Below are 27,089 nucleotides of genomic sequence, written 5' to 3'. Positions count from 1 at the left end.
CAGCTGAGATTTTGCACGCAGGCCTCTGCAGCTGGAGTCAAACCCACCACCTTCTGAATCAGAGATGAGAGTGCTACCCACTGAGCCATGGCTGACCCTAGGTTGAACACAACTCAGCTGGTTTCTTCAGGACACCAACCAATATGATTTTTTTTGAAGACCTTTGAATCAATTATTGCTGAAGAAACTCAGAGGAAACGATGACAAACAAATTAAAGATGATCTGACAAGGGAGATAAGGGGGTAAACTTAGGAACTCAGCACAAACAGTGCAGAGCTTTGCACGGCTGAAGCACATATCAGGTGGCATTAGAAGAAAGTGATTGTAAACCAAAATTCCAGGTCTACGTGTGACCAGCCCGAAGTTTTGTGCCATGCGCGGTAAAATCCGCCCAATAAATATTTAAACACGTCCAGGCCCTTCTTAGACGCCCTGTGAAGTCCCAACAGAAGAGTAAGTCACATCACACTACACCGGTTTCGTCGCAGGGCTCCCTGAAAACGGATGGCGGCATGCACGTGCCTGCAGCGCACGCACCCAATGGTCTTTAAAAGTTCATTGAACAACATGAGGATGTGCCAGTTGTACTTGGCCGAGCATTCAATGTAGCCGCACTTCCATGTCTTCTTCACAAGGTTAGAAACGTTCCGCCTGGGAATAACACGGCCCCTCTGCAAGTCCCGTTTGTTACCGACGATGATGATAGGGATTTCGTTGGTTCCAATCATTCTGGGCAGAGAGAGTAGAGAGAGGTCAAAGAAATAAGTGGTGAGCACATAATACACAGAATTTACAGCACAAAAACAGGCCATTCAGCCCAACTACTCTATGCCAGTGTTTATTCTCCACATGAGCCTCGTCTCACCCTACTCCTACAACTTTATCACTTAGCTTTCTAATCCTTTCTCCCTCATCCACATTTCTAGCTTCCTCTTAAATGTATCTATCCTATTCAACTGAACTATTCCTTGTAGTAATGAATTCCAGATTCTCACCATTCTCTGAATAGAGCTATTTTTAAATAGTCGTTTGGTAGTACAGAATTTGAGTATTGCCTGGTTTGAATTTGAATAGCTTGGTAGTTAACTGTTCCCCGCTGCATTTGCCATGGCAACACCTCTACCAATCAGAGTCCACTTGCCAATCAATCAGCACTCTCTTCTCATACGGTATAAATTGTTCCCTTTACTATTGGTAATCTTATGATCAGTCCTGATAAGCACAAGGCGAAAAGCTTGGCAGCATGTCTCCTTTTTCAGCAATACTAAAGATATTTTTCTTGAATTTCTTATGGGATTTATTAGTAACTACCTTATATTTATGGCCTCTAGTTTTAAATTCCCCCACAAGTGGAAACATCTTGTTTAAAATGAAAACAGAAAATGTTGAAAATACTCAGCAAGTATGGCAGCATCCATGGAGGGAGAAACAGAATTAATGGGCGGAATCATTCCAGATCTGTACTAATTGTCATAGCGGGCAGGTAAAACGATGTTTTACCCACTGGCCAAACCCACCGCGTTATTTATGCATACCTGAGAAACACGCTGTTTCCATATCAAGTGGGCTTCAATTCGCCTGCCAAACCATCGCCTCACCGCTTCATCACACCAGGCACCACATTTAATGTACAGCGGCGCTCAGTGCTTCCAGCCCAGGACTGCAGCAAAGATGACATGGCCCTGGAAGGCAAGAAGACTCCAGCCCTTGAGCGCCTTTTGGATGCCGTGGATGCCTGCTGTGATGTCCTCTACCCCTGCTCTGTCCTCAGGAGGGCCAGCTACATTACCACTCTGGCTTGGTAGGCGATGGCAGTGGTGATCAGTGCCAATGCTGCACAGAAGAGGTTGGCTATCCAATGCAGATAGAGAATGAATGATCTCATCCATAGAACCAGGGTAATGCAACCAGCTCATCACTCTAAACTCACACACTCAAGCCCATCACACATTCACTAGCATCTCACTAACTGCCAGCTCATGGGGTATCACCACCCACATTCACGCACATGTCCATCTGGCCTCATCTCCTCTGGAGACTGTCTCCTCAGCCCTCACCATCTTGAGGCCACTTGCACAGATCAACATGTGCCCTTACACACACCCTGTGTACAGCTCTCGTCCTGCAGCCTCAACCCTTTCCTGAGGCCACTTCTCCCCATTCCCCACGCAAGACCTTGCCCTTCAGCCATTAAAAAGTCACCCACATATGGCTGATCTGGTAAGTAGAGACCTGCCCGTGGGCCCCCCTAAAAGTGATGTGGTGCTGCCTATGAAGCCTGGCGCTGATGACTGCGAGTGCTGCCCGAAGCAAAGTAGGCAAACAAACCTTGAATCCCAAGCGAAGTGCAGCCCACCTGGTGCACGCCTTATATATGCTGTTGTGAAACACGTTGTCAGCATGTTTTCCCACCGACATGGGCGGACGATCCAGCGGGGGGGGAAGATGAGTCCGGCATATATAATGATGTGCTTATGTATTACAATGAGGTTCCCGATGTCTGATGGCTGGGAACACGGCCCGCCATTGGTGGGAGGAGCGGATGATTGCGAACTGGTTTCACAACATCGTGAAACTGATTTTTGGCCTTCTTGCTATATTGTCCACTCACATCACCAAACGCATCTGACATCAGTGGGCACGGAAAATCCCAGTCAATGTTTCAGGTTGATGATCTTTCATCAAAACTTTCTTGCAAAAGATCATCAACCTGAAACATTAACTCTGTTTCTCTGTCCAAGGATGCTGCCAGACCTGCTGAGTATTTCCAGCATTTTCTGTTTTTATTTCAGATTTCCAGCATCCATAGTATATTGCTTTTATTGTAACGTCTTCTTTTTGTCTACCTTATCAAATTGTTTAATCATTTTAAAGAGTAGCTTTAAAGAGTCCACTTGCCAACCAATCAGCACTCTCTTCTCATGCAGTATAAATTGTTGTTCCCTTTACTGTTGGTAATCTTGCAATCTGTTCTGATGAGCGCAAGACTTCAGGTCACTCTTAGATTTTGCTGAAAGTTATAACCTCTCAGTTCTGATATCATACTGATAAATCTTCTTTTGCACATTCTCCAGTGCTTCTACACCCTTTTTATAATGAGATCAGAACTGTGCACAGTATTTAAGGTCTAACCAAGATTCTGTACAAGTTTAACATAACCTCTCAGCTTTTGAAATTCTATTCATCTAGAAATGAACGTTAATGTTTTGTTTGTATTTTAATGGTTCTGTTAATCTGCATTGCTACTTGTAATGATTTGAGAATCTATAATTTTTTGTTCTTCTACCTCATTATATGATCATTGAATTTACATTTTAGGATGATGATAGAAAATCCAGGGTTAAAATAATTAACTGGACAAGAGCTGACTACAATGATGCAAGAATGGAGCTGGGCCAGATAGACTGGAATGAAAGGTTGGCAGGAAAAACTGTAGCTGAACAATGGGTTATCTTCAAAAAAGAATTAATTTGGGCACAGTCAAGGTACATTCCATCGAAAGGGAAAGATAGGACAAACAAATCCAGAGCTTCCTGGATGAAAAAGGAGATAGAAATTAAGATAAAAAAGAAAAAGTGTATTTATGACAGGTATCAGGTAGAAAATACAACTGAGAACCAAGGGGAATACAAAAGATTCAGCAGGGAGGTGAAAAAGCATATTAGAGATGCAAAGAGGGCTGATGAGAAAAGACTGGCAGCCAACATAAAAGGGAATCCCAAAGTCTTCTATAGGCATATAAATAGTAAAAGGAGGAGTATGGCTGATTAGGTGCCTAAAAGGGAATTTACACATGGACAAAGGGGCTATGGCTGAGATATTAAATGGATACTTTGTATCCATCTTTGCCAAGGAAGTAGATGCTAGTCAGGCCATGGTGACAGACAAGGAAACTCTGTCACTAGAAGGGTTCAAAATTAATAAGGAGGAAGTGTTGAATAGACTGTCGGTAAAGTTGACAAGGCACCGGGAATGGATGAGATGCCTCCAAGGATATTGAAGGAAGTGAGAGTAGAAATTGCAGGGGCACTGGCCTTAGTATTTCAGTCTTCCCTAGACTCGGGGGTAGTGCCAGAGGACTGAAGAATTGCAAACATTATGCCCTTGTTCAAAAAAGGTTATAAGGATAAGCCCAGCAATTACAGACCAGTCAGTTTAGCTTCAGTTGTGGGCAAGATTCTAGGAACAATTATTCGGGATAGAATTAGTAGTCACATGGAAAATATGGGTTGATAAGGAAGAGCCGGCATGGATTTCTAAAGAGGAAATCATGTTTAACTAACTTGCTAGAGTTTTTTGAAGAGGTAACAGAAAGGGTTGATGAGGGTAATGTTGATGTAGTGTACATGGACTTTCAAAAGACATTTGATACAGTGTCACACAACAGACTTGTGAGAAAAGTTACTGCTCATGGAATAAAAGGGACAGTAGCAACATGGATACAAAATTGGCTGAAAAATAGGAAGCAGAGAATATTGGTCAATGGATGTTTTTCGGGCTGGACGAAGGTTTGTAGTGGAGTTCCCAAGGGGTTGAGATTGGGACTGATGCTTTTCCTGTTATATATTAATGATCTGGATCTTTGTGTGCAAGGGACAATTTCAAAGTTTGCGTACGATATGAAGCTTGGGAATGTTGTGAACTGTGAGGAGGACAATGTGGAACTTCAAGAGGATGTAGACAAGTTGGTGGAATGGGCAGATAGGTGTCAGATGAAGTTCAATGCCGAGAAGTGTGAGGTCATGCATTTTGGTAGGAAGAACATGGACAGACGGTATAAAATAAGAGATGAAATTTTGAAAGGAGTGCAGGAACAGAAAGACTTGGGTGTATATGTGCATAGATCATTGAAGGTGGCAGGACAGGTGGAGAGAGCAGTTAATAAAGCATATGGTATCCTGGGCTTTATTAATAGTGGCATGGAGAACAAGACCAGGGAGGTTATGCTGAATTTATACAAGACATTCGTTAGACCTCAGCTGGAATATTGTGTACAGTTCTGGGCACCATATTATAGGAAGGATGTGAACACATTGGAGAGAGTGCAGAAGAGCTTTACAAGAATGGTTCCAGAGATGAGAAACTTCAGCTATGAGGATAATTGGAGAGGTTGAGACTGTTTTCCTTGGAAAGAAAAAGGCTGAGATGAAATTTGATAGAGATGTTCAAAATCATGAGGGGCTGAACGGAAGAAGCTGGTCCCACTCGTAAAAGGATCAAGAATGAGAAGGTACAGATTTAAAGTGATTTGCAAAAAAAACAAGTGTGATGTGAGAAAAAACTTTTCCACAGAATGAGTGGTTCGGGTCTGGAATGCACTGCCTGATAGTGTGGTGGAGGAAGGTTCAATCGAGGCATTCGAGTAGGCATTAGATGATTATTTGAACTGAAACAATGTGCAGGGGTACAAGGAAAAGGCAGGGCAATGGCACTAGGTCATAATGCTCATTTGGAAAGTCAATGCAGACATGATGGGCTGAATGGCCTCCTTCTGTGCCGTTAAGATTCTGTGATATGACTGTTGGTAAATGCAATGCCCAGGGCTGCTAAACATATCCATATGGATGTAATTTAATTTATCTGCCTTAGCTCTACAACCCTTGTACCCTTACCTAATAAAGATACATTGATTTCAGTCTTGAGAACGCCAGTTGTCCCAGTATCCATAGTGTTTTGGGGGAGGGAGTTCTAGATTTCTGTGAAAATGTTCTCCATGAATGGCCTGCCTGGAAGTTTAGGATTCTGTCTCCTCATTAATGAATCTCCAACCAGAGGACATAATTTCTCTGAATCTATCCAATCAGATCCATTAAATGTTGTAAATACCTCAATGTGATCACCACTTAATCTCCTGCACTCAAGAGAATGCAATCTTAGTTTATACAACCTGTCCTTATAATTTAACCTCAGTCTCAATCTGGTGAATCTGCATTGCACCAATACCAGGACCATGTCTGCTCATCAGGATGTTCTGGCATGAAATCAGGAGCAGGAATCCTAAGTAATATTGCCTCCAAGCTAATATGCCCAACCTGAGGTGTGCTGCCCAGAAGTGAGCGTGGCACCCCAGAATGGGGTCTGAGCAAAAGCCTTGTACAGCTGAAGCATTAACTTCCTCCCCTTTATAATCCAGTCCCTGTGATAAAGGCCAACATTACATTTGCCCTATTAATTGCTTTTTAAACCCAACAACGAGCTTTAAAAAAGGTCAGGTGGCATATATACAAATATGTAATAATATACGACTGGGAGTGAGTTACGAATCAAGAGGTATACAGAATAATAAATATCTACGAGAGTTACACACTACTGTTACATAGCTACACCTGTAGATGGTGCTGCAAGGGGGGTTTCATGGCTAGCATGCCACATCTTCTGTTAAGTATCAATGGCCCAGATCTTCTGGTCACCTGAAGGATGCGCTATGGGACGCCTCAGAAGTCCCAATCTAAGGACTCTGTGGGAATTACCAGGAAGTTTCAACTTCCGATAGGCAATTCCCTGTGTCCGGAACCCCCTGAATAGGTCTCCAACTCTGTGTTAGAGTCGGAGACTTCGAAGTGTTCCGACTCACTCACCTGGATAGTTACCCAGAAAATATTAGACAGTAAGAAGCCATGTCTAATTCCTAGGTAATTATACAACTGATCTTCTGACTCCCCGTTGACACCCCTGTGATCCCATGATCTTCTGACTTCCTCGGACCCTCCAGCTTGTTCCTCTGACCCTCCAACTCACATCCCCCCGACCCACCTTCAACTTGCCCCCAACCCCCTGACTCACTCCAAGCTTCCAACTCGCCCCTGCCCCTCCGACTCACCCCTCCAACTCCACCCCCTACCCAACCTCACTACCGTACCCACCCTTCCATCTACCACCTACTGCCCTACAACCCTGCCACGTTACCCACTTACACTCATTTACTAACACACTGAAAAGCTACTTAAATATCCCAGCTTTTCACTGTGTTAGTGAATTAAGGCTTACCCTTAATACAGCAGCTAATGCCGTAAAAAGTGGGCCTGGCATGGCCTTCCCCAGTGAGCCTGCACTACAAGGAAGGACTCCCAGAACAGATAACCTCCACATTCCTGAAGAGGCCTGGCTCGGAAATCCAGGCCAGAAATGCGGAGCTCCATCTTAGTGTAAAAAAGATAGGAGTGGAGTGGCAATCTGATGGTGACTGCCACTCCTCAGAAGAGTCATTCCATTATCCAGTCACAAAATACTCAATCCACCTTTTCCCTTCAAGTTGCTCAAAATGCTTCCAGGAAATGTCCCTGCTGCCGTGTTCTTGCTCAGTAACTGAAAGTTCAAATATCTAAAACAAAGATAAGTGTTAAAAAATAGTTTTGTTTACACATAGCACATTAACGTGATTACACTTGTTCACTGATGTCTTTTGTGACCACAAATTGTGAGTCCCACATTGATGGAAGTGCATTGAAGTGGGACTTTAGCCCACGGAAAGCCTCCAGTACTGACCCCACCAGTAATCTCAGGGGGCAGAATTTTACGGACCTGTTCCGTCTGGGATGGGACTGTAAAATGCGGCAAGACATTCTAAACCTCATTGGCTTTGGCGAGAACGTAAAATCCCACTGCTATAAAATTTCGCCCAGGGTGTCTATAGTTGTCAATGGCTGTAAGTAACAAGTATTCGGTACACATGAAGAAAAGGAATTGTATATTATTTGGAAGAGATGAGAGACCCTGTACCTACAATCAGTTTGTGCAGGTGGCTGAGGCAGAGGTGCAGAATGCCAGAACATTAGGGAAGGACTGTGTCAGGGCACCACCACCCCCCCCCACCCCCACCCCCTCCCCAGACATATTTACGCTGCCAGGGACCTTTCCCAGGGCAGTGTGGAGGAGGATGGGTTGCATGTGGGCAGAGCTAATTGAGATAACTAAAGCCCCAGTTAGGGGCGGCTGAGGTCACCAACTCAATGCAGCAGCCTCCCTGCCGCAGGCCAGCAGTTTTAATCAGAGCCAGTGACTCCATGCCTCAAAGAGGGGGCTGGGGTCAGGAAAGGCTTTACTCAAGGCCCAAACGATGTACTCAGAGGTGTTTCCCCTTGGATCCAAGGGAACTAACATGCCTCTCATAATTTTTAATATAAATACATGCCTACAAGTTGTCTCCATGTTGAGGTATCCTGATCACCAGCCTGCCTCAGCAGTGACCACCTATTCCAGTTCCAGAGCTGCTGGATTGGGTCAGCAGCATCAAGAGCCCGCCCGCTCTCCTTAATTGGATGGCAGACACAGAGGCAGCCAATAATGGAAAGATCTCGGAGAAGATTGTGCCGGAGGGTGGACTGCTGGGAAGTGCAGGCTCAGATCCCAATATCTGAGTCCCAAGGCCTGTGTTAAAATCCAGTCCTCAAACTCTGAGGAAACCCTAACATAAGGAGAACAGGAAGAAGGATTAGCAGGGAATGCAGTGCATTGCTGTCTTTTTCTTTCCACAGGAGCTGGAAGCAGGAAAGAGGAAGTGAAGGATGAAACTCAGCAACATGAGCAAACAACAAAGAGGAGCTATTCTCTGATTCACTGGGTATGATACCATTGGAGACTGACAAATGCAAGAACAGTTACCTGAGAGTGAATATAGACTGGAATCCAATCAAAAGATTCAGATGGTATAAATATAGAATGAACGATCCCCTAAAAAGAGATAAAAACTGGAATCTAATTGAACTGCTCACCTTAATTATAGGAAAGCAAATGAAGGTTTTTCTCAAAGTGCCACACTGCAAGAAATCATTACTGGCAGAAATAATCACTCATCTGTTAAGTTTTAATCAAATTACCCAATTAATTGAATGGGAATCAAGAAGTAGCAACATACAGACTCCTACAAGGAAAATGGCAACAGGTTTAAACCAATAACCAAATCCCTCAAACTTTTCATAGCTCGCAATCACTAACAAACAAGTACCACAAAACCGGCCAATCAATAATTTATTAAGTGTTTTCATCCACCATTTATCTTGGGTAATTGTACACAGCAGGAAATAACAATTATAATAAACCAAATATATTTTAAAAAGGAAACAACAGCAAAATACCATGAATGCTGGAAATCTACAATAAAAACAGAAAAACCTTTGTTTCATCAAGGGGAGGTCATGCCTGATAAATCTGTTAGAATTCTTTGAGGAGGTAATGAGTAGGTTAGACAAAGGAGAGCCAATGGATGTTATCTACCTGGACTTCCAGAAGGCCTTTGACAAGGTGCCGCACAGAAGGCTGCTCAGTAAGATAAGAGCCCATGGTGTTAGAGGCAAGGTACTAGCATGGATAGAAGATTGGCTGTCTGACAGGCGACAGAGAGTGGGGATAAGGGGGTCCTTCTCAGGATGGCGGCTGGTGACCAGTGGAGTTCCGCAGGGGTCAGTGTTGGGACCACAACTTTTCACTTTATACATTAATGATTTAGATGAAGGAACTGAGGACATCCTGGCTAAGTTTGCAGATGATACAAAGATAGGTGGAGGGACAGGTACTATTGAGGAGGCGGGGAGGCTGTAGAAGGATTTGGACAGGTTAGGAGAATGGGCAAAGAAGTGGCAGATGGAATATAACGTGAGGAAGTGTGAGGTCATGCACTTTGGTTGGAAGAATAGAGGCATAGACTATTTTCTAAATGGGGAGAGAATTCAGAAATCTGGAGTGCAAAGGGTCTTGGGAGTCCTAGTCCGGGATTCTCTGAAAGTTAACTTGCAGGTTGAGTCGGTAGTTAGGAAGGCAAATGCAATGTTGGCATTTATTTCGAGAGGACTAGAATATAAAAGCAGGGATGTGCTGCTGAGGCTTTATAAGGCTCTGGTCAGACCACATTTAGAATATTGTGAGCAATTTTGGGCCCCGTATCTCAGGAAGGATGTGCTGGCCCTGGAGAGGGTCCAGAGGACGTTCACGAGAACGATCCCAGGAATGAAAGGCTTAATATATGAGGAACATTTGAGGACTCTGGTCTATACTCGATGGAGTTTAGAAGGATGAGGGGGGATCTGATTGAAACTTACAGAATACTGAAAGGTCTGGATAGAGTAGACGTGGGGAAGATGTTTCCATTAGTAGGAGAGACTAGGACCCGAGGGCACAACCTCAGAGTAAAGGGAAGACCTTTTAGAACAGAGATAAGGAGAAACTTCTTTAGCCAGGGAGTGGTAAATCCATGGAATTCATTGCCACAGAAGGCTGTGGATGCCAGGTCATTGAGTGTATTTAAGACCAAGATAGATAGGTTCTTGATTGGTAAGGGGATCAAAGATTACGGGGAGAAGGCAGGAGAATGGGGTTGAAAAACTTATCAGCCATGATTGAATGTCGGAGCAGACTCGATGGGCTGAATGGCTTAATTTCTGCTCCTATGTCTTATGGTCTTATGGTCTTAAAATGCTGGAAAAACTCAGCAGATCATATTGGACTCACAACATGAACTCTGTTTCTCTCTCCACAGATGCTGCCAGACCTGCTGAGCTTTTCCAGCATTTTCTGTTTTTATTTTATATTTAAAAACGTCCTAAAAACATTAAATGTACCTATAAAATTAGTTTATTAAATTTTAAAAGTTGCCCCAACTGGATATTGCCCCAACTAAAATGTTTCTTCAGTCAGAAAACTTGGGTTTGACTTGGGATTTACATCTGGGCCTGAGTTCTGTTTTCTCTAGCTCCTGGAGAACCTGTGTATGAGTGTATGGAATGGAACATGGAATTTCAAATTGTTATCCTGTGAGACCACAATTTCTAGTCTTATTACTATTTCTTATTTTTAAACTGAACTTTTCCACTGAACACAGACATGTGTTCACAATCATGAAGATGATTGACCATTGAAAAACAATACAAAACGACTCCATCATTGGTGTTTTATTCAGTTTAAGGCACCAAATAAAAATTCTGAATTAACAATGTTGTTTGGAATGAAGTATTCAGTGGCATTGAGAGAGCTTGACATTTACTGACAGGATTGGATAGAAATGCGTGAGGCACTCGCTGCTGAGTTCGTCACTGCAGCCAGCCAAGCCTGGACTATGATGAGAAACTATTTATGTACTAGCCATTGAAAATGGAATAGTGGAAAATCTGTTACACCAAGGTCCCACAGTGGGAAATAAAGAAGGTAAAAAGAAATCTTTGATAACCATGGACATGTATATCCCGCAGAAGGAGGCAAGAGCAAATAAATAAATAAAAAGACTTGCATCTTAGGCAAATATTGCAAGTATGCCATCATAGGGAGACAGTGGTGTGGTGGTAATGTCACTAACCTAGTAATCCAAAGGCCCATCTAATTCTCTAGGGATGTGGGTTCAAATCCAATGATGGCAGCTCCTGGAATTTTATTTTAATTTTATTCATTCACAGGATGTGGGCATTGCTGGCTGGGCCAGCATTTATTACCCATCCCTAGTTGCCTTTGTTCAGGGACCATTAAAAGTCAACCACATTGCTGAGGGTCTGGAGTCACATGTAGGCCAGACCAGTAAGGACAGCAGATTTCCTTCTGTAAAGGACATTAGTGAATCAGATGGGTTTTATGACAATCAATGATGGTTTCATAGTTATCATTAGACTTTCAATTCCAGATTTTTATTGAATTCAAATTCCACCATCTGCTGTGGCAGGATTTGAACCAGGGTCACCCAGAGCATTACCCTGGCTCCCTAGAACTATGACAATGCCACTACGCCCTCCCCTCCCCTCCCCTGAACTGAAAGCTAGTCTCTGTAATAGTGACCATGAAATTATCATTGATTATTGTAAAAAGCCATCTAATGTCCTTTAGGGAAGGAAAGCTGCCATTCTTACCTGGTCTGGCCTACATGTGACTCCGATCCACAGCAATGTGGTTGACTCATAACTGCCCTTTGAAATGGACTAGCAAGCCACTCATTTCAAGGGCGATCAGGGATGGGCAACAAATGCTGGTCTTGCCTTGCCAGTGATGTCCACATTCCATGAAATTAAAAAAAAATTATAATACAAATAACTGAGGATAATAAGTTATGGGGCAGCAAAAGCAAAGTTACATGGATCATTCTGAAACTCTGTAGGGTATACTTGTTGTTAGATCTTTCAGACCTGCACATTTCAGTAGGGTGTGTAATACTTGAATTGAGCATATAATATATTACTTTGGATTACTTGCTGTCTCCTAGCAACAGATGAACTGCTGTCACGTTTAGCTGTGGTAAGCATTAGAAACAAGATTGCAATACTATTTTGTTGCTCTGTTGGGTTCCTCTGATACAGAACAGAAACTCAACCTGTATATATTTAAAAACTTTATCCTTATTACTATTTCTTATTTTTAAACTGAACTTTTCCACTGAACACAGACATGTGTTCACAATCATGAAGATGATTGACCATCTGTCTGGAAATTATCCCCAGCAGTTTCCAGAATAAAAGAATTCTCTTCTCAGTTCTGGGAATGTCTCACCTCATTATGCCTAAGGAGCTTCTAACAGACAACTTGGGACTGTACAGACCAAGGGATGCCATTTGCATTTTACAAGCCAACCTCGCTAGTGGAGTCCATGGGTCCGCTGAGACAATGACTTCCCAAACATGAGACCCTCAACATGAATGGCTGAGATATTCTCAGTCCTGAAAGCAAAGCGAAATTCAAAATGGTGGATAAAGATCCTTTAATGAAGTCATTGTGGAGGAGCAAGGTCACATGACCCAACACTGGCCTTTTGAGCTGTTTACTATTACCTTTCTGAGCCAGAATGATCAGAAACTGCAACAGCCACATGCTACATGGCAATAGAACAGGTCAGAGGCTGGGGATTTTGCAATGATTGGTTGACCTCCTGACTTCCCAAAGCGTCTCCAGCATAAATGAAGCACATGAGAAAGATAATGGGCCGTATTTTACATGCCCCCTAAGGGAGTTTCATGGCAGGCGGGAGCGGAGAATCCAGCGGCAGCCAAAAAGTCAGAATTGCTCCGGCATAAAAGCAGATTGCAATTTTCCTGATGGTGGGTTAATGGTGGGTTGGTTATCCTGCCGCTTGGTGGTATGAACACCCTTTGCATTCATTAACATCTCATGAATGCTCATTAAAACAGCTGCTCGCCAGAATCTTGTCAGGCCTTCCAATCTTGTGTCATACCCATGGGAAATTACATCAGCCTCAAATCCGTTTGAAAAGAGGGGAGCGTGCACATGTCGGACCTCAGTTCACTGGTAACTTTGAGGTGAGTGGAACACACTACCTGCCATAGCGCTGCACCAGTCTTGTTGCGATGACGCCGGTCTTGTTGCTGGGGCTGTAGGGTTGGTCTGCTCCTGCTCTTTGCCTACATTGTCCCGAGGAACACCACTGTGCTGTGGTACTCATGCAGGCCTCCACTTTCAGAAACTAGCACTTCAACCGGGGGTCGGATGTGAGGCGAGGGTGGGGTTGATGAACAAGGTGGGTAATAGGGAAGGAAGGCTGTGGAATGGCAGTGAGGGGTAAAGGCAAACACCAAGGGGCCATTCTGGGGTTGCCAGCTAACATATTGATGCTGCAGGAGTGAACGGGAGTCTGCTTAGAATGAGAGGAGGAAGACTTCCTTGCAATGAAAGCCACTTAAAGCCAATGGCTTCATGAGCACTGTTAAAGGGCTACTCAGAACTCAGTGGCTTCACATTACAGTTGCTGCATCTCAAGAGTAACACATAGGAATGTAGAATTTGGGAATGCAGGCAATAGTGAAGGAGGCACAGCTGTATCATATGGTATTCCATCAATGAAGGCCTGTCACGTGTTTACCAGATTTGACACCCCTAACAAGCCAAAGGGCATCAAGTCATTGACCATGTTGTGGTTGGAGGTCAATCATCTCAATCCAGCATTGATTTGGCGGCCACTTCCAGGGGCTCATCATCTGACTCAGACTGAGCAAGTGGCTGGCCTCCAGCAGCCCTCCGAGTGCTGGAGACCTGGGCTGTCCCTGTCCCCAACTGCTGCGGGGATGTATCAGTGAGATGTTCCCCAGAAAGTGAGCCCGAGCCTAATCTACACCTGTGCCCGACCGACTTGAGTGTCTCTGAGCTGGTGGCGGGTGTGCGTGAGTGCCGTGATAGCTCTTCCATAGCTTCCTCCTTGGATGTAATCTGGAGGCTTGCACAAGTGCTAGACTGGCTTGGGGGCCTTGATCTGCTAGTCTAGAAAATAGAGTTTCGGTTAATGAACATGAGCTGGATAAGACTGCATTTGACTCACTGTGAATTTCAGGATTTGATGAAGTGATGGAGCTGTGATCTGTACTAGGTTGGTTGGAGAGGCTGATCTCCCCTTCCCCACAGGAGCGATCCCTGCCCTCCCCAGCCAGCTTGGCTGCAGCCTCCTCAAACTCAGTGAAGGCACTGACTTTGGCCGTCCCTCCTGCCAGTTGCACTCTCTCACGCCTGTTATGCACCAGCTCGGCCTGTATGAAGGAGAAAAAAGGGCAGGTGATGAGGAGGGTGGAGTAGAGGTTGGGTGAGATGCATGCCCCCTGGGTGTGGTGAGCCCTCCCAAAGAGGACCAGAAGACGGAGTGTGAGTAACCTGATAGATGGGATGGTGGTGATGTGAAAGTCTCTGTCTGAGAACGAGTGTTGATTTGTGTCCCCAGCTAATGGTCGGGTGAGATCCCTGAAGAGAGTAGCCATTTGAGTGCATGATGCCATGATGAGAGTTTGATATTGGAGGGTGTTTAAGCATGACTTACCCTGATGGAGCGGATGAGATCATTCATCTTCTTCCTGCACTGGGTGTCATTTCAGGCACGGGTGCCAGCCATGCTGACCTGCTCTGCGACGGCCTCCCAGGCTGGAGAGGTGAGGCTGCTGTGCTTTCTGCAGCCATCCCTGAGATACAGGACTTGCCTTTGCACCTGTACCTCTCTGACCAAGGCCTGGAGGTCCTCATGGGTGAAGCAGGGTGCTGCCTTCTTCTTGAGGCTCTCAGCTGCCTTCTTCTGGCTGCCAGACATCTCTGCACCTGTCTGGAAGATGGGTGGGCTGGAGAGAGTGAGATTGTGTTGGACTGACCTTTAAATATGGCGTCTTGACGTTCGACCCCACCAGCTAATGCTGGGCAGATGAATCAGCTGAGCCCGCCAGGTGATTTGGCCCAATACTCGCCTGTGCGTAATTAATGACCCTCCAAACATGGAGTCGGGAGCGAGTTCCTGCTATTTCAGCCAACGAGGTGGGTGCCACCAAAACCGCCACTGAACATAGTCTCATAAATGGAAAATTTCACGCAATGAGTAAGAAAGGCAGTCAGACAATGAAGTGACACAAATGCAGCAAGAGAGAAAGGAAAAGCAGATAGAATACAAGGAAAAGCAAATACGCATGGAAAAAGGATAGGGAGAAAGAAGGGAAACATATGCTGATAGCATTAGATACAGAGGAATGGGAGGAGATTCATGTGGAGCATAAACATCGCATGGGTCAGTTCTTCTTTTATTTGTTCATGGGATGTGAGTCGCTGATGCCCATCACTAATTGCCCTGGTGCAGGTCCACCCCCAGTGGTGTTAGGGAAGGAGTTCCAGGACTTTGAGCCAGCGACAGTGAAGGAATGGTGATATATTTCCAAGTCAGGATGGTGTGTGGCTTGGAGGGGAACTCCCAGGTGGTAGTGTTCCCATGTGTCTGCTGCCCTTGTCCTTCTAGATGGTAGTTGTCGTGGGTTTGGAAGGTGCTGTCAATGTTGTTGGGGGAATTCAGTAGTGGTAATGACATTGACGGGGATATGGTTAGTGATGGTCATTGGCCTATTTCTGTGCAGTATTTTCTAAGTAATTCAATGCATGTAATAAATTACTGAAGTGTACATCCACTCCGGAAGATTTGGGTTCCAGGACCTTGGGAGTGAATGATTGCAGGGCTCCATAATCTATTTTAATCAGATGTCCCTGATTAATTATAGCATGCAAAATAAATTTGCATTTATCTATCTCTTATATATCCTGTGGATGTCACAAAGTGCTTCACAACCAATGATCATAAGATCATTAGAAATAGGAGCAGGAGCAGATCATTCAGCACATCAAGTCTGCTCCATCATTGAATAAGATCCACGGCTGATCTGATTGTGGCCTTAACTCCATTTTCCTGTCTACCTTTCATAACCCTTGACTCGCTTGTCAATCAAAAATCTGTCCAACTTGGCCTTGAATATAATCAATGACTCATCCTCCACTTCTCTCTGTGTCTGAGATAAGAAATTCCTCTTCATCTCTGTCTTAAATGGAAGACGCCTTATTTTTAAACTGTGCCCCCTAGTTTTAGATTCTCCCACAAGGGGAAACATCCTTTCAGCATCTACACTGTCAAGCTCCCTCAGAATCTTATGTTCTTATTCTTAACTCCAATGAGTATAGGCACAACCTGCTCAACCCCTTCATCCCAGGAGTCAGCCCAGTGTACCTTCTGTGAACTGTTTCCAGTGCAATTATATCCTTTAAATAGGTGTAGTCTCACCAGTGCCCTGTACAGTTGTAGCAAGATTTCCTACTTCTATATTCCATCACCGCTTGCAATTTGCTTTCCTAATTACTTACTGGACCTGCATTCTGACTTTTTGTGATTCATGTACAAGAACATCAAGATCCCTTTGTACTCCAGCACTCTGCAGTCTCTCTCCATTTACATAATATTCTGTTTTTATATTTTTCCTGCCAAAGTGGACATCCTCTCACTTTTCCCACATTATACTCCATCTGCCAATTTTTGCCCACTCACTTATATTATGTCTATCTCTTTGTATCCTTGTCACAACTTGTTTTTTTTTACCTATCCTTGTATCATCAGCAAATTTGGCTACAATACAGTCTATCCCTTCATCCAAGCCATTAACTTAGGTTGTAAATAGTTGAGGCCCCAGCACTGATCCCTGCAGGCCTCCACTAGTTACAGTTTGCCAATCTGTAAATGACAATTTATCCAGATTCTCTGTTTGCTGTTAGTTAGCCAATCTGCTTTCCATGCTAATAGATCGTGCAAGGCCCACTCGCACTCCTCCCCCTACCCACACAGGCAGCGCTCAGCGTTCCCGTTCATGTTCCACGCTGGATGGGCCAGCGTGAAATCGAGGTGTGGTGCTGATCATGGGTGGTAGTCAGCTTCCCGACTGCCCCTGCCTGCTCCTGCCAAGCACCCCTGCCAAGGGCAAAATTCTTCCCCTAGTACTTTTGCTCTAGTGATTGTGGTAGTTTTAAGTCCCTTCCTCCATTTTGCCTATTGATTTTCCACTATTCTTCAGATGCTTTTTGTGTTTTCTAGTCAGAAGACAGATACAAAATATTTGGTTAAAGTCTCTGCTTGTTTCCCATTATTAATTCCCCAGTCTCACCCTCTAAGGGACCAATGATTACTTTTTCTAATTCATCTGTGGGATGTGGGTGTCACTGGCTAGACCAGCATTTATTGCCATCCCTAACTGCCCTTGAAGGTGGTGATGAGCTGCCTTCTTGAACCGCTGCAGTCCATGTGGTGTAGGTACACTCACTGTGCTGTTAGGAAGGGAGTTCCAGGATTTTGACCCAGCGATAGTGAAGGAATGGTGATATATTTCCAAGTCAGAATGGTGAGTGATTTGGAGGGGAACTTCCAGGTGGTGGTGTTCCCATGCATCTGCTGCCCTTGTTCTTCTAGACGGTAGCTGTCATGGGTTTTGAAGGTGCTGTCTAAGGAGCCTTGGTGAGTTCCTGCAGTGCTTCTTGTAGATGGTACACATTGCTGCCACTGTGAGTCAGTGGTGGAGGGAGTAAGTGTTGCAGATGTGGTGCCAATCAAGACGGCTGCTTTGTCCTAGATGGTGTCAAACTTCTTGAGTCCTGTTGGAGCTGCATTCATCCAGGCAACTGGGGAGTATTCCATCACACTCCTGTCTTGTGCCTTGTAGATGGTGGACAGGCTTCGGGGAGACAGGAGGTGATTAACTCACCACAGGATTCCTAGCTTCTGACCTGCCCTTGTAGCCACAGTATTTATATGGCTAGTCCAGTTCAATTTCTGTTTAATGGTAACCCCCCCAGGATGTTGACAGTGGGAGATTCAGTGGCGGTATTGCTATCGAATATCAAAGGGCGACGGTTAGATTCTCTCTTTCTGGAGATGGTCATTGCCTGCCACCTGTGTGGTGCAAATGTTACTTGCCAGTTATTAGCCCAAGCTGCACTTTCCTGCCAAGCCACTCTCTTTCCTTTCTCTATACTTGTAGAAGATTAAACTGTATGGGGAAGATTTTTCCCTAATCGAGCGGGCTTGCTGGGGGCAGTCGGGAAGCCAACCACCAACAGCGATCGGGGCTGGCGAGCCAATTAAGGCCTACCCAGCGTGAAACGTGAATGGCAGCGCTCAGTGCTCAGGACGAGCACGGACTTCACACACGCGTGCAGGTGCATGCTGGAAAAGCTCCGTGAGGCACAGAGCTGCCTCAGGGAGATGAACATTTTTCAAAGTAAAAAATATTTTAAAAATGTTATAAAACATGTCCCCTCATGTGACTCTGTCACATGAGCAGGGACAGGTTATTAATTAAATTTTAAGATTATTATTTTATTTTTAATTGCTGTTGGAAACCTCATCCCGCCCGTCGATGAGGTTTCTGAAAATATGCAAAGGCTGCTTGGCCTTTCTGCCTGCCCGCCAACCGTAAGGATGGACAGTCAGCGAAAAATTTCTTTCCATTAACTTTTTAAAGGTCTTACTAGGCCTTTTAATTGTCAGCAGGTGTGCTGCTGACTCCAGTGTGCACCTGCCGACTAAAATATTACACGTGTGTGCGATAATGTCGGGACGCTCACCCGACATCATCACACATCATGTTATGCTCTTATCGTTCCCTCCAGGACACCCTGGTCCACTCCTCCATCACCCCCTACTCCTCAACCCGCACCTATGGCACCACCCCATGCCCACGCAAAAGATGCAACACCTGCCCCTTCACTTCCTCTCTCCTCACCGTCCAAGGGCCCAAACACTCCTTTCAAGTGAAGCAGCATTTCACTTGCATTTCCCCCAACTTAGTCTACTGCATTCGTTGCTCCCAATGCGGTCTCCTCTACATTGGAGAGACCAAACGTAAACTGGGCGACCGCTTTGCAGAACACCTGCGGTCTGTCCGCAAAAATGACCCAAACCTCCCTGTCGCTTGCCATTTCAACACTCCACCCTGCTGTCTTGCCCACATGTCTGTCCTTGGCTTGCTGCATTGTTCCAGTGAAGCCCAACGCAAACTGGAGGAACAACACCTCATCTTCCGACTAGGCACTTTACAGCCTTCTGGACTGAATATTGAATTCAACAACTTTAGGTCTTGACCCCTCCTCCATCCCCACCCCATATCTGTTTCTTCCCCCTTCCTTTTGTTTTTTTCCAATAAATTATATAGATTTTTCTTTTTCCCACCTATTTCCATTATTTTTAAATATTTTTAAATCTTTTATGCTCCCCCCCCCACTAGAGCTATACCTTGAGTGCCCTACCATCCATTCTTAATTAGCACATTCGTTTAGATATATATCACCAACTTCAACACCTATGTGTTCTTTTGTTCTGTTGTCTGTGACATCTTTTGATGATCTGCTTCTATCACTGCTTGCTTGTCCCTACAACCACACCACCCCCTCCACTTCTCTCCCCCCACCCAACCCACCCCACCACCACCCCCCCACACACACACACACACCTTAAACCAGCTTATATTTCACCCCTTCCTTGGATTCACCTAGTTCTGTCGAAGGGTCATGAGGACTCGAAACGTCAACTCTTTTCTTCTCCGCCGATGCTGCCAGACCTGCTGAGTTTTTCCAGGTAATTCTGTTTTTGTTTCATTTTATGCTCAGTTGGGTTGGGTCAGGTGTGCACCCGCTGAGCTAAAAATTCTTCCTATATGTTTATATTTCTTGCTAGTTTCTGTAGTATAAGGATCTGGTATATACAGGATTAATGTGGGACTGAGTACAGTATCGCCCACATAGTGACATTAGAAAGCACATGACCCAGACTTAGGGTCATTGTCGTGTTGGCTAGAGACATGTTAAGATTTGGACATGGAGATAGCTCTTTGCCTGTATCCTTTACTGTATATAAGTGTTTCGTTACAAATAGTTAACAAAGACTTGCTGTTAATATATAGATGACCTTAACAAACACATTCTGTAACCAACACCATTACAACAGTTTCCTCTCATTCTCCAATTCTTCCTTTTTATTATGTTTTTATTCATCCTTTGCTGGTTTCCAAAATGCTCCCTATCATCTGGGCTATCACTGATCTTTGCAGCATTGTACATCTTTTCTTTCAATTTGATACCATCCCTAACTCCCTTAGTTAGCCATGGATGGTGCATCATTCTTGTTGCATCTTTCTTTTCTCAATGGTATATATCTTTGAGAATAATCTCCTTAAATATCTGTTACTGCATCTTTACTGCCTTACCTTTTAACCTATTTTCCCATTCCCCTTTAGCCAACTCTGCCTTCATGCCCTTATTAATTGTCTTTAATTAAATATAAGATCCTAGTTTCAGGCCCAAATTTCTCAACCTCAATCTAAATGTGAAATTCCATCTTGTTATGATCACTCTTACCTAGAGGATTCTTTACTATGAGGTCATTAATCAATCCTGTCTCAGTACATTGAATTATGCTCAGTGTGTGTCATTATTATGTTGTAAACAGAAACTAAGGACTTCGGGAAACAAGGAGACTCAAATGACTGTTCCAGAGAACCGAGCAATAGAAGAAATGCAAAGGCTAACTGAGAAAATAATTCAAAGATATTTTCACTGATAATTTCCTCCACTAAATAGGATAAAATTCATCTTTCAAAATTAAATATATTTATACATAGAGTAATAGATGCCAGCTAGAATGTAATTGAGGGGTTCAGATAGTGCCATAATGCATTAATAATGTAAAGGAAAAGACCTGCCAGCTGTTGCTGTTTTTATTTGGGCTGTGATTTAAATCAACTGACCGCTCGGGCTGTTAAAAAAAATTGCTTTTGAAAGTTGACAAAAATTCTGCACCCGCCCTCATTGACAGACTTTGAAATAGAAATGGGACAGCATTCTGTTCTGTCAGTTTCAGGCAATGTAGCAGGTCGGGAGTGCATAACAGAAGGCTTCCGTGATCTGTAAAGCTGGCAGTGTAATAACTCTGCAGAAGTCAAAATGATTCCATTGAAAGGAACCAGGCTCTAGTAAGGATATTTGGTATTTTATTTTATGAGGTATCAGGGAGCATCGAAGGGCACCTAGACCTTAGCAATACAATCCCTGTTAAAATAAATATCTTCACGAATCATGAATGTTATTCTCCAGGTAATAATTGGTCACCACATGTCAATCATTGGCCTTGACCTTTTGACTTGTCACTTCCCAGAGGAATAAGCCAAGGTGGTTATAATGCTCAACCAATCAGTGTGTATGTGTTCAAAAGCTAAGAACAAGTACAATATATCTGGAGTGTGGTTTAAGTTTGAGTCTTTCTGGGCCGATGAATAATGAAATTGGATTCTCAAACCTATAGAAATCTCAATGAAGCAACAATGTTTGAGAGATGTGGTAACTCTTACAATGATCATTTGCATCATATCAACCCATCTGTTCCTGGTTGATAGGTCATCGGATAAAGGAATGATGATCAATCCCACACCAACAAAGGAAATGGGAAGAAAAGTTGGCAATCACATTTAACATCAAGTAATATATAGATTGGGAACATCTCCACTTCTACATGCTCCTGCATCATATCATGTCTAAAGATCTGAAAAGAAATATCTCTATAAATCAAACATGAAGCTGTTATTTTCCAGTTATAACTTTAAAACCCACAGTAATTATGGGTTCACCTGGACATACACCAACCCATGCCAGACACATAAGCTGTATGACCAGGCATCAACTATCTGGAACATCCCACAATTTTGCCTGCAAAAGGTAGGGCATATGCAGAGAGTAAGGGTGGCCTCACAATTCTTGTTAAAAAGATAATGAACATGTTAAGTGACCTCAAGGCATTTAAGGAATTAAATGACTTTTACAAATCTGTTAACCTTGTACTCCTACAGTTTATTATATGATTTGAACACTTCGGCAAGATTATATTCTTGGAATTTTCCCCAGGTAACTATTATACTTGCTCCATGGAAAAGATTATAATAGATCTTGTTATTCAACTACCTTGTCAGCGTGCACTTCTTCACACAAGGGGTAGTGGAAATCTGGAACTCTGTCCCCATAAAGGTGCTGAAGCTAGAGTGATTGAACATTTCAAAAACTGAGATCGACACATTTTGTTATGTACAAATATCAAGGCCAGAATTTTTCCCTCATTGGGTGGGTTTGGCAGGGGCAGGTGGGAAGCTGACCATCGCCCATGATCGGCTCTGCATTGCGATTTTATGCAGGCGGACCAATTAAGGCCCACCCAGCGTAAGACGCGGCTGTGGACTGAGCGAGAAAGGGCGGGCAGGGGTCCAATAGCAACCCAGTGGCCGATTCAAATGCGGCCGCGGCAACCATCGGAAGGCTGCCAGTGAAGAACATTGACCTTGTGATGGACAGCGCAGCAGGTGGACATGGCAGGCGGGAGGGCAGGTCATCGAAGCAGTCAGCCCCACGTTTCTCTGATGAGTGCCTCGCTGCCCTCCTCGAGGAGGTGGCAGCATGGAGAGAAATCCTTGTCCCCAGGGATGGAGGAGGAGGCCTCCCCACCTCGCCAATAAGGCCTGGGAGGAGATGGCATCCAGGGTCAGCAGCCATGATGTAGTGAGGCACACATGGATGCAGTGCTGGAAGCACTTCAATGACCTCCTGCGATCGGGAAGGGTGAGTACCGCGTTGGCATGGGTCACTTAGCACCGCAGTTAAGAGCTGCCCATCCCCCCCTTGGACCTCAGAGGTCTTAGAGTGTGACTGGCAAATGTCAATGAGGTAGCATCTGGGCTAGGGGTTGAGCCCCGGCTGTTTGGACTGAGCATCTTGCAGCTCCAGGGTCATGAACCAGCTGAGCCCTGCGAGGTGTTCCTCAGGTGGCGTTGGCCAGGCTGCGATGGTGCTGCAGGTACAGGGTGGACTAATCAATGCTCCTCTGTCCTTTCAGGAGAAAACATCTCATAACAATCACAGAATCACATAGTGCAGAAGAGGCCCTTCGGTCCATCGAGTCTGCACTTACAATGCCAAGAGGTTGTGGACTGGCGGGGGACCGTCCCACCTACTCATCCTCACTCGATATGAGCAGGAGGCCCTGGAGCTGGAGAGGTGCCATGTGCCTAGGTCAACCGGCTGCGGTGAGGTTGGGGTGCCACAGGGAGGTAAGGGTACAGTGTACTGAGGCCAGAATATCTGTCATTGCAACCATTCCACTGTTGTCTCTATATTGATGTGAACCTCAAACATGGAATCCCCAATGATAATAGGAAAATGAGGGCACCCTGATTTGGGTGCCAGGCATGCACAGTAGCAGTGGAATGACTTCAACTAATGACATGTCCTTGCTCTTCAGGCTCACCAGCAGCCCATCAGGGTGAGGAGCCTGTAGGCCCACCACTGACCCCAGAGCAGCATGCCATGGAAACGCATCTGTGTCATGCCCTCTCAGCAAAGCAGGCACTAGCGCAGATACCAGCACCTTGGTGGGCATTAGATTGGCGGATAGTATCTTGGTGTAGGTTGGTGACGGCAATTCACATTTGCTTGAGATGCAGACAGAGGCAGAGAGTGCCCGGGGCACCAGCAGTCGGAGGACTGCTGGGAACCAGGAACATCCTCAGTCGGTGGCTGATGATGTGCATCTGGGGTCATCCCTGAGGCAGCAGATGCTGGAAGTCCACAGGGTGTGAGGTAGGATCTGGCAGAGATACATGAGGGAACGCATGCCATGGTGTCTGTTGTGGAGGGGTCCTTGCAGAGCATGAGCAATGCAATGGCCCCTTGGCCGAGCACAATGCCTCCTCCATGGAGAAAGTGGCGACGCTCATGGAGAGGCTCCTCCAGGAGCTGAATCAGGGGTTTCTGGGGATGTGCTCGGACTTGCAAGCCCTCATACAGGCAATGACCTCAGGTGGTCAGTGTTAGTGTAGGAGATGGATTGGGTACCCAGTGACCCAGCCAGGTGTCTGTCCATCAATGGTGAGCAGGGAGGTGCAAAGTGACATCACATTGGCGCACGAGCTGCTTGTCATTTCTGCGGGCTCCTCTCAGGGTGCTCCAGGAAGCTCCTCTGCCAGTGACCGTGGCATCCAATGAGGCTGAGGTGACTGGGGAGATGCCAGCCGTTGTACTGGCCGCTCCCTCCCAGGCGAGAACAGCACAGGCTCCACAGGCCAGAGGACACCCGCCAAGGTCATCAAGGCCAACAGGACAGAGAGTGAGCAGAACAAAAACAGAATTACCTGGAAAACCTCAGCAGGTCTGGCAGCATCGGCGGAGAAGAAAAGAGTTGACGTTTCGAGTCCTTATGACCCTTCGACAGAACTTGAGTTCGAGTCCAAGAACGAGTAGAAATATAAGCTGGTTTAAGGTGTGTGTGGGGGGAGCGGAGAGAGAGAGAGAGAGAGAGAAGTGGAGGGGGTTGGTGTGGTTGTAGGGACAAACAAGCAGTGATAGAAGCAGATCATCAAAAGATGTCACCAACAGTAGAACAAAAGAACACATAGGTGTTAAAGTTGGTGATATTATCTAAATGAATGTGCTAATTAAGAATGGATGGTAGGGCACTCAAGGTATAGCTCTAGTGGGGGTGGGGAGAACATAAAAGATTTTAAAATATTTAAAAATAATGTTAATAGGTGGGAAAAGAAAAATCTATATAATTTATTGGAAAAAAACAAAAGGAAGGGGGAAACAGAAAGGGGGTGGGGATGGGGGAGGGAGCTCAAGACCTAAAGTTGTTGAATTCAATATTCAGTCCGGAAGCCTATAAAGTGCCTAGTCGGAAGATGAGGTGTTGTTCCTCCAGTTTGCGTTGGGCTTCACTGGAACAATGCAGCAAGCCAAGGACAGACATGTGGGCAAGAGAGCAGGGTGGAATGTTAAAATGGCAAGCGACAGGGAGGTTTAGGTCATTCTTGCAGACAGACCGCAGGTGTTCTGCAAAGTGGTCGCCCAGTTTACGTTTGGTCTCTCCAATGTAGAGGAGACCACATTGGGAGCAACGAATGCAGTAGACTAAGTTGGGGGAAATGCAAGTGAAATGCTGCTTCAATTGAAAGGAGTGTTTGGGCCAAACAGAACTGCCCCGGTAGACCGATCGTCTCAGCTTGCTCCTGCCCCACAGAACTCATTTCTCGTTATCTTGACTCCCTTCTCTCTCCCCTTGTCCAGTCCCTTCCCACCTACATCCGTGATTCCTCTGACACCTTACGTCACATCAACAATTTCCAGTTCCCTGGTCCCAACCGCTTCCTCTTCACCATGGACGTCCAATCCCTCTACACCTCTATCCCCCACCAGGATGGTCTGAGGGCCCTTAGCTTCTTCCTCGAACAGAGGCCCAAACAATCCCCATCCACCACTACTCTCCTCCGTTTGGCTGAACTTGTTCTCACACTGAACAATTTCTCCTTCAACTCCTCTCACTTCCTCCAAATAAAAGGTGTGGCTATGGGTACCCGCATGGGCCCCAGCTATGCCTGTCTCTTTATGGGGTATGTGGAACATTCCTTGTTCCAGTCCTGCTCCGGCCCCCTTCCACAACTCTTTCTCCGGTACATCGATGATTACTTCAGTGCTGCTTCATGCTCTCGTCGGGACTTGGAAAAATTTATTAATTTTGCTTCCAATCTCCACCCCTCCATCATTTTCATGTGGTCCATCTCTGACACTTCCCTTCCCTTCCTTGACCTCACTGTCTCAATCTCTGGTGATAGACTGTCCACCAATATCCATTACAAACCCACCAACTCCCACAGCTACCTCAACTACAGCTCCTCACACCCTGCTTCCTGTAAGGACTCCATCCCATTCTCTCAGTTCCTTCGCCTCCGTCGCATCTGTTCCGATGATGCTACCTTCAAAAACAGTTCCTCTGACATGTCCTCCTTCTTCCTTAACCGAGGTTTTCCACCCACGGTCGTTGACAGGGCCCTCAACCGTGTCCGGCCCATCTCCCGCGCATCCACCCTCACGCCTTCTCCTCCCTCCCAGAAACAGGATAGGGTCCCCCTTGTCCTCACTTATCACCCCACCAGCCTCCGCATTCAAAGGATCATCCTCCGCTATTTCCGCCAACTCCAGCATGATGCCACCACCAAACACATCTTCCCTTCACCCCCCCTTATCGGCATTCCGTAGGGATCGCTCCCTCCGGGACACCTTGGTCCACTCCTCCATCACCTCCTACTTCTCAACCCCCTCCTATGGCACCACCCCATGCCCACGCAAAAGATGCAACACCTGCCCCTTCACTTCCTCTCTCCTCACCATCCAAGGGCCCAAACACTCCTTTCAAGTGAAGCAGCATTTCACTTGCATTTCCCCCAACTTAGTCTACTGCATTCGTTGCTCCCAATGTGGTCTCCTCTACATTGGAGAGACCAAACGTAAACTGGGCGACCGTTTTGCAGAACACCTGCGGTCTGTCCGCAAAAATGACCCAAACCTCCCTGTCGCTTGCCATTTTAACACTCCACCCTGCTCTCTTGCCCACATGTCTGTCCTTGGCTTGCTGCATTGTTCCAATGAAGCCCAATGCAAACTGGAGGACCAACACCTCATCTTCTGACTAGGCACTTTACAGCCTTCCGGACTGAATATTGAATTCAACAACTTTAGGTCTTGAGCTCCCTCCCCCATCCCCACCCCCTTTCTGTTTCCCCCTTCCTTTTTTTTTCCAATAAATTATATAGATTTTTCTTTTCCCACCTATTTCCATTATTTTTAAATATTTTAAAATCTTTTATGCTCTCCCCACCCCCACTAGAGCTATACCTTGAGTGCCCTACCATCCATTCTTAATTAGCACATTCGTTTAGATAATATCACCAACTTTAACACCTATGTGTTCTTTTGTTCTATTGTTGGTGACATCTTTTGATGATCTGCTTCTATCACTGCTTGTTTGTCC

General features: G+C 45.3%; 1 protein-coding gene across 1 annotated transcript in view; it reads right to left on the bottom strand.

Annotated features, from left to right (window-relative positions):
- Nucleotides 1-459: 459 nt before the first annotated feature.
- Nucleotides 460-27,089, bottom strand: part of LOC121283577 (ras-like protein family member 10B) — a 172,386-nt gene continuing 145,756 nt past the window's right edge. Inside the window, exon 3 of the mRNA XM_041198328.1 lies at nt 460-730. Within this exon, the coding sequence (XP_041054262.1) occupies nt 460-730 (271 nt within the window). The remainder of the gene's footprint in view (nt 731-27,089) is intronic.

Source organism: Carcharodon carcharias, chromosome 10 (assembly GCF_017639515.1).
Source record: "Carcharodon carcharias isolate sCarCar2 chromosome 10, sCarCar2.pri, whole genome shotgun sequence".
In the NCBI taxonomy this organism is placed as follows: Eukaryota; Metazoa; Chordata; class Chondrichthyes; order Lamniformes; family Lamnidae; genus Carcharodon; species Carcharodon carcharias.
This window is presented reverse-complemented; position numbering and strand designations above follow the sequence as displayed.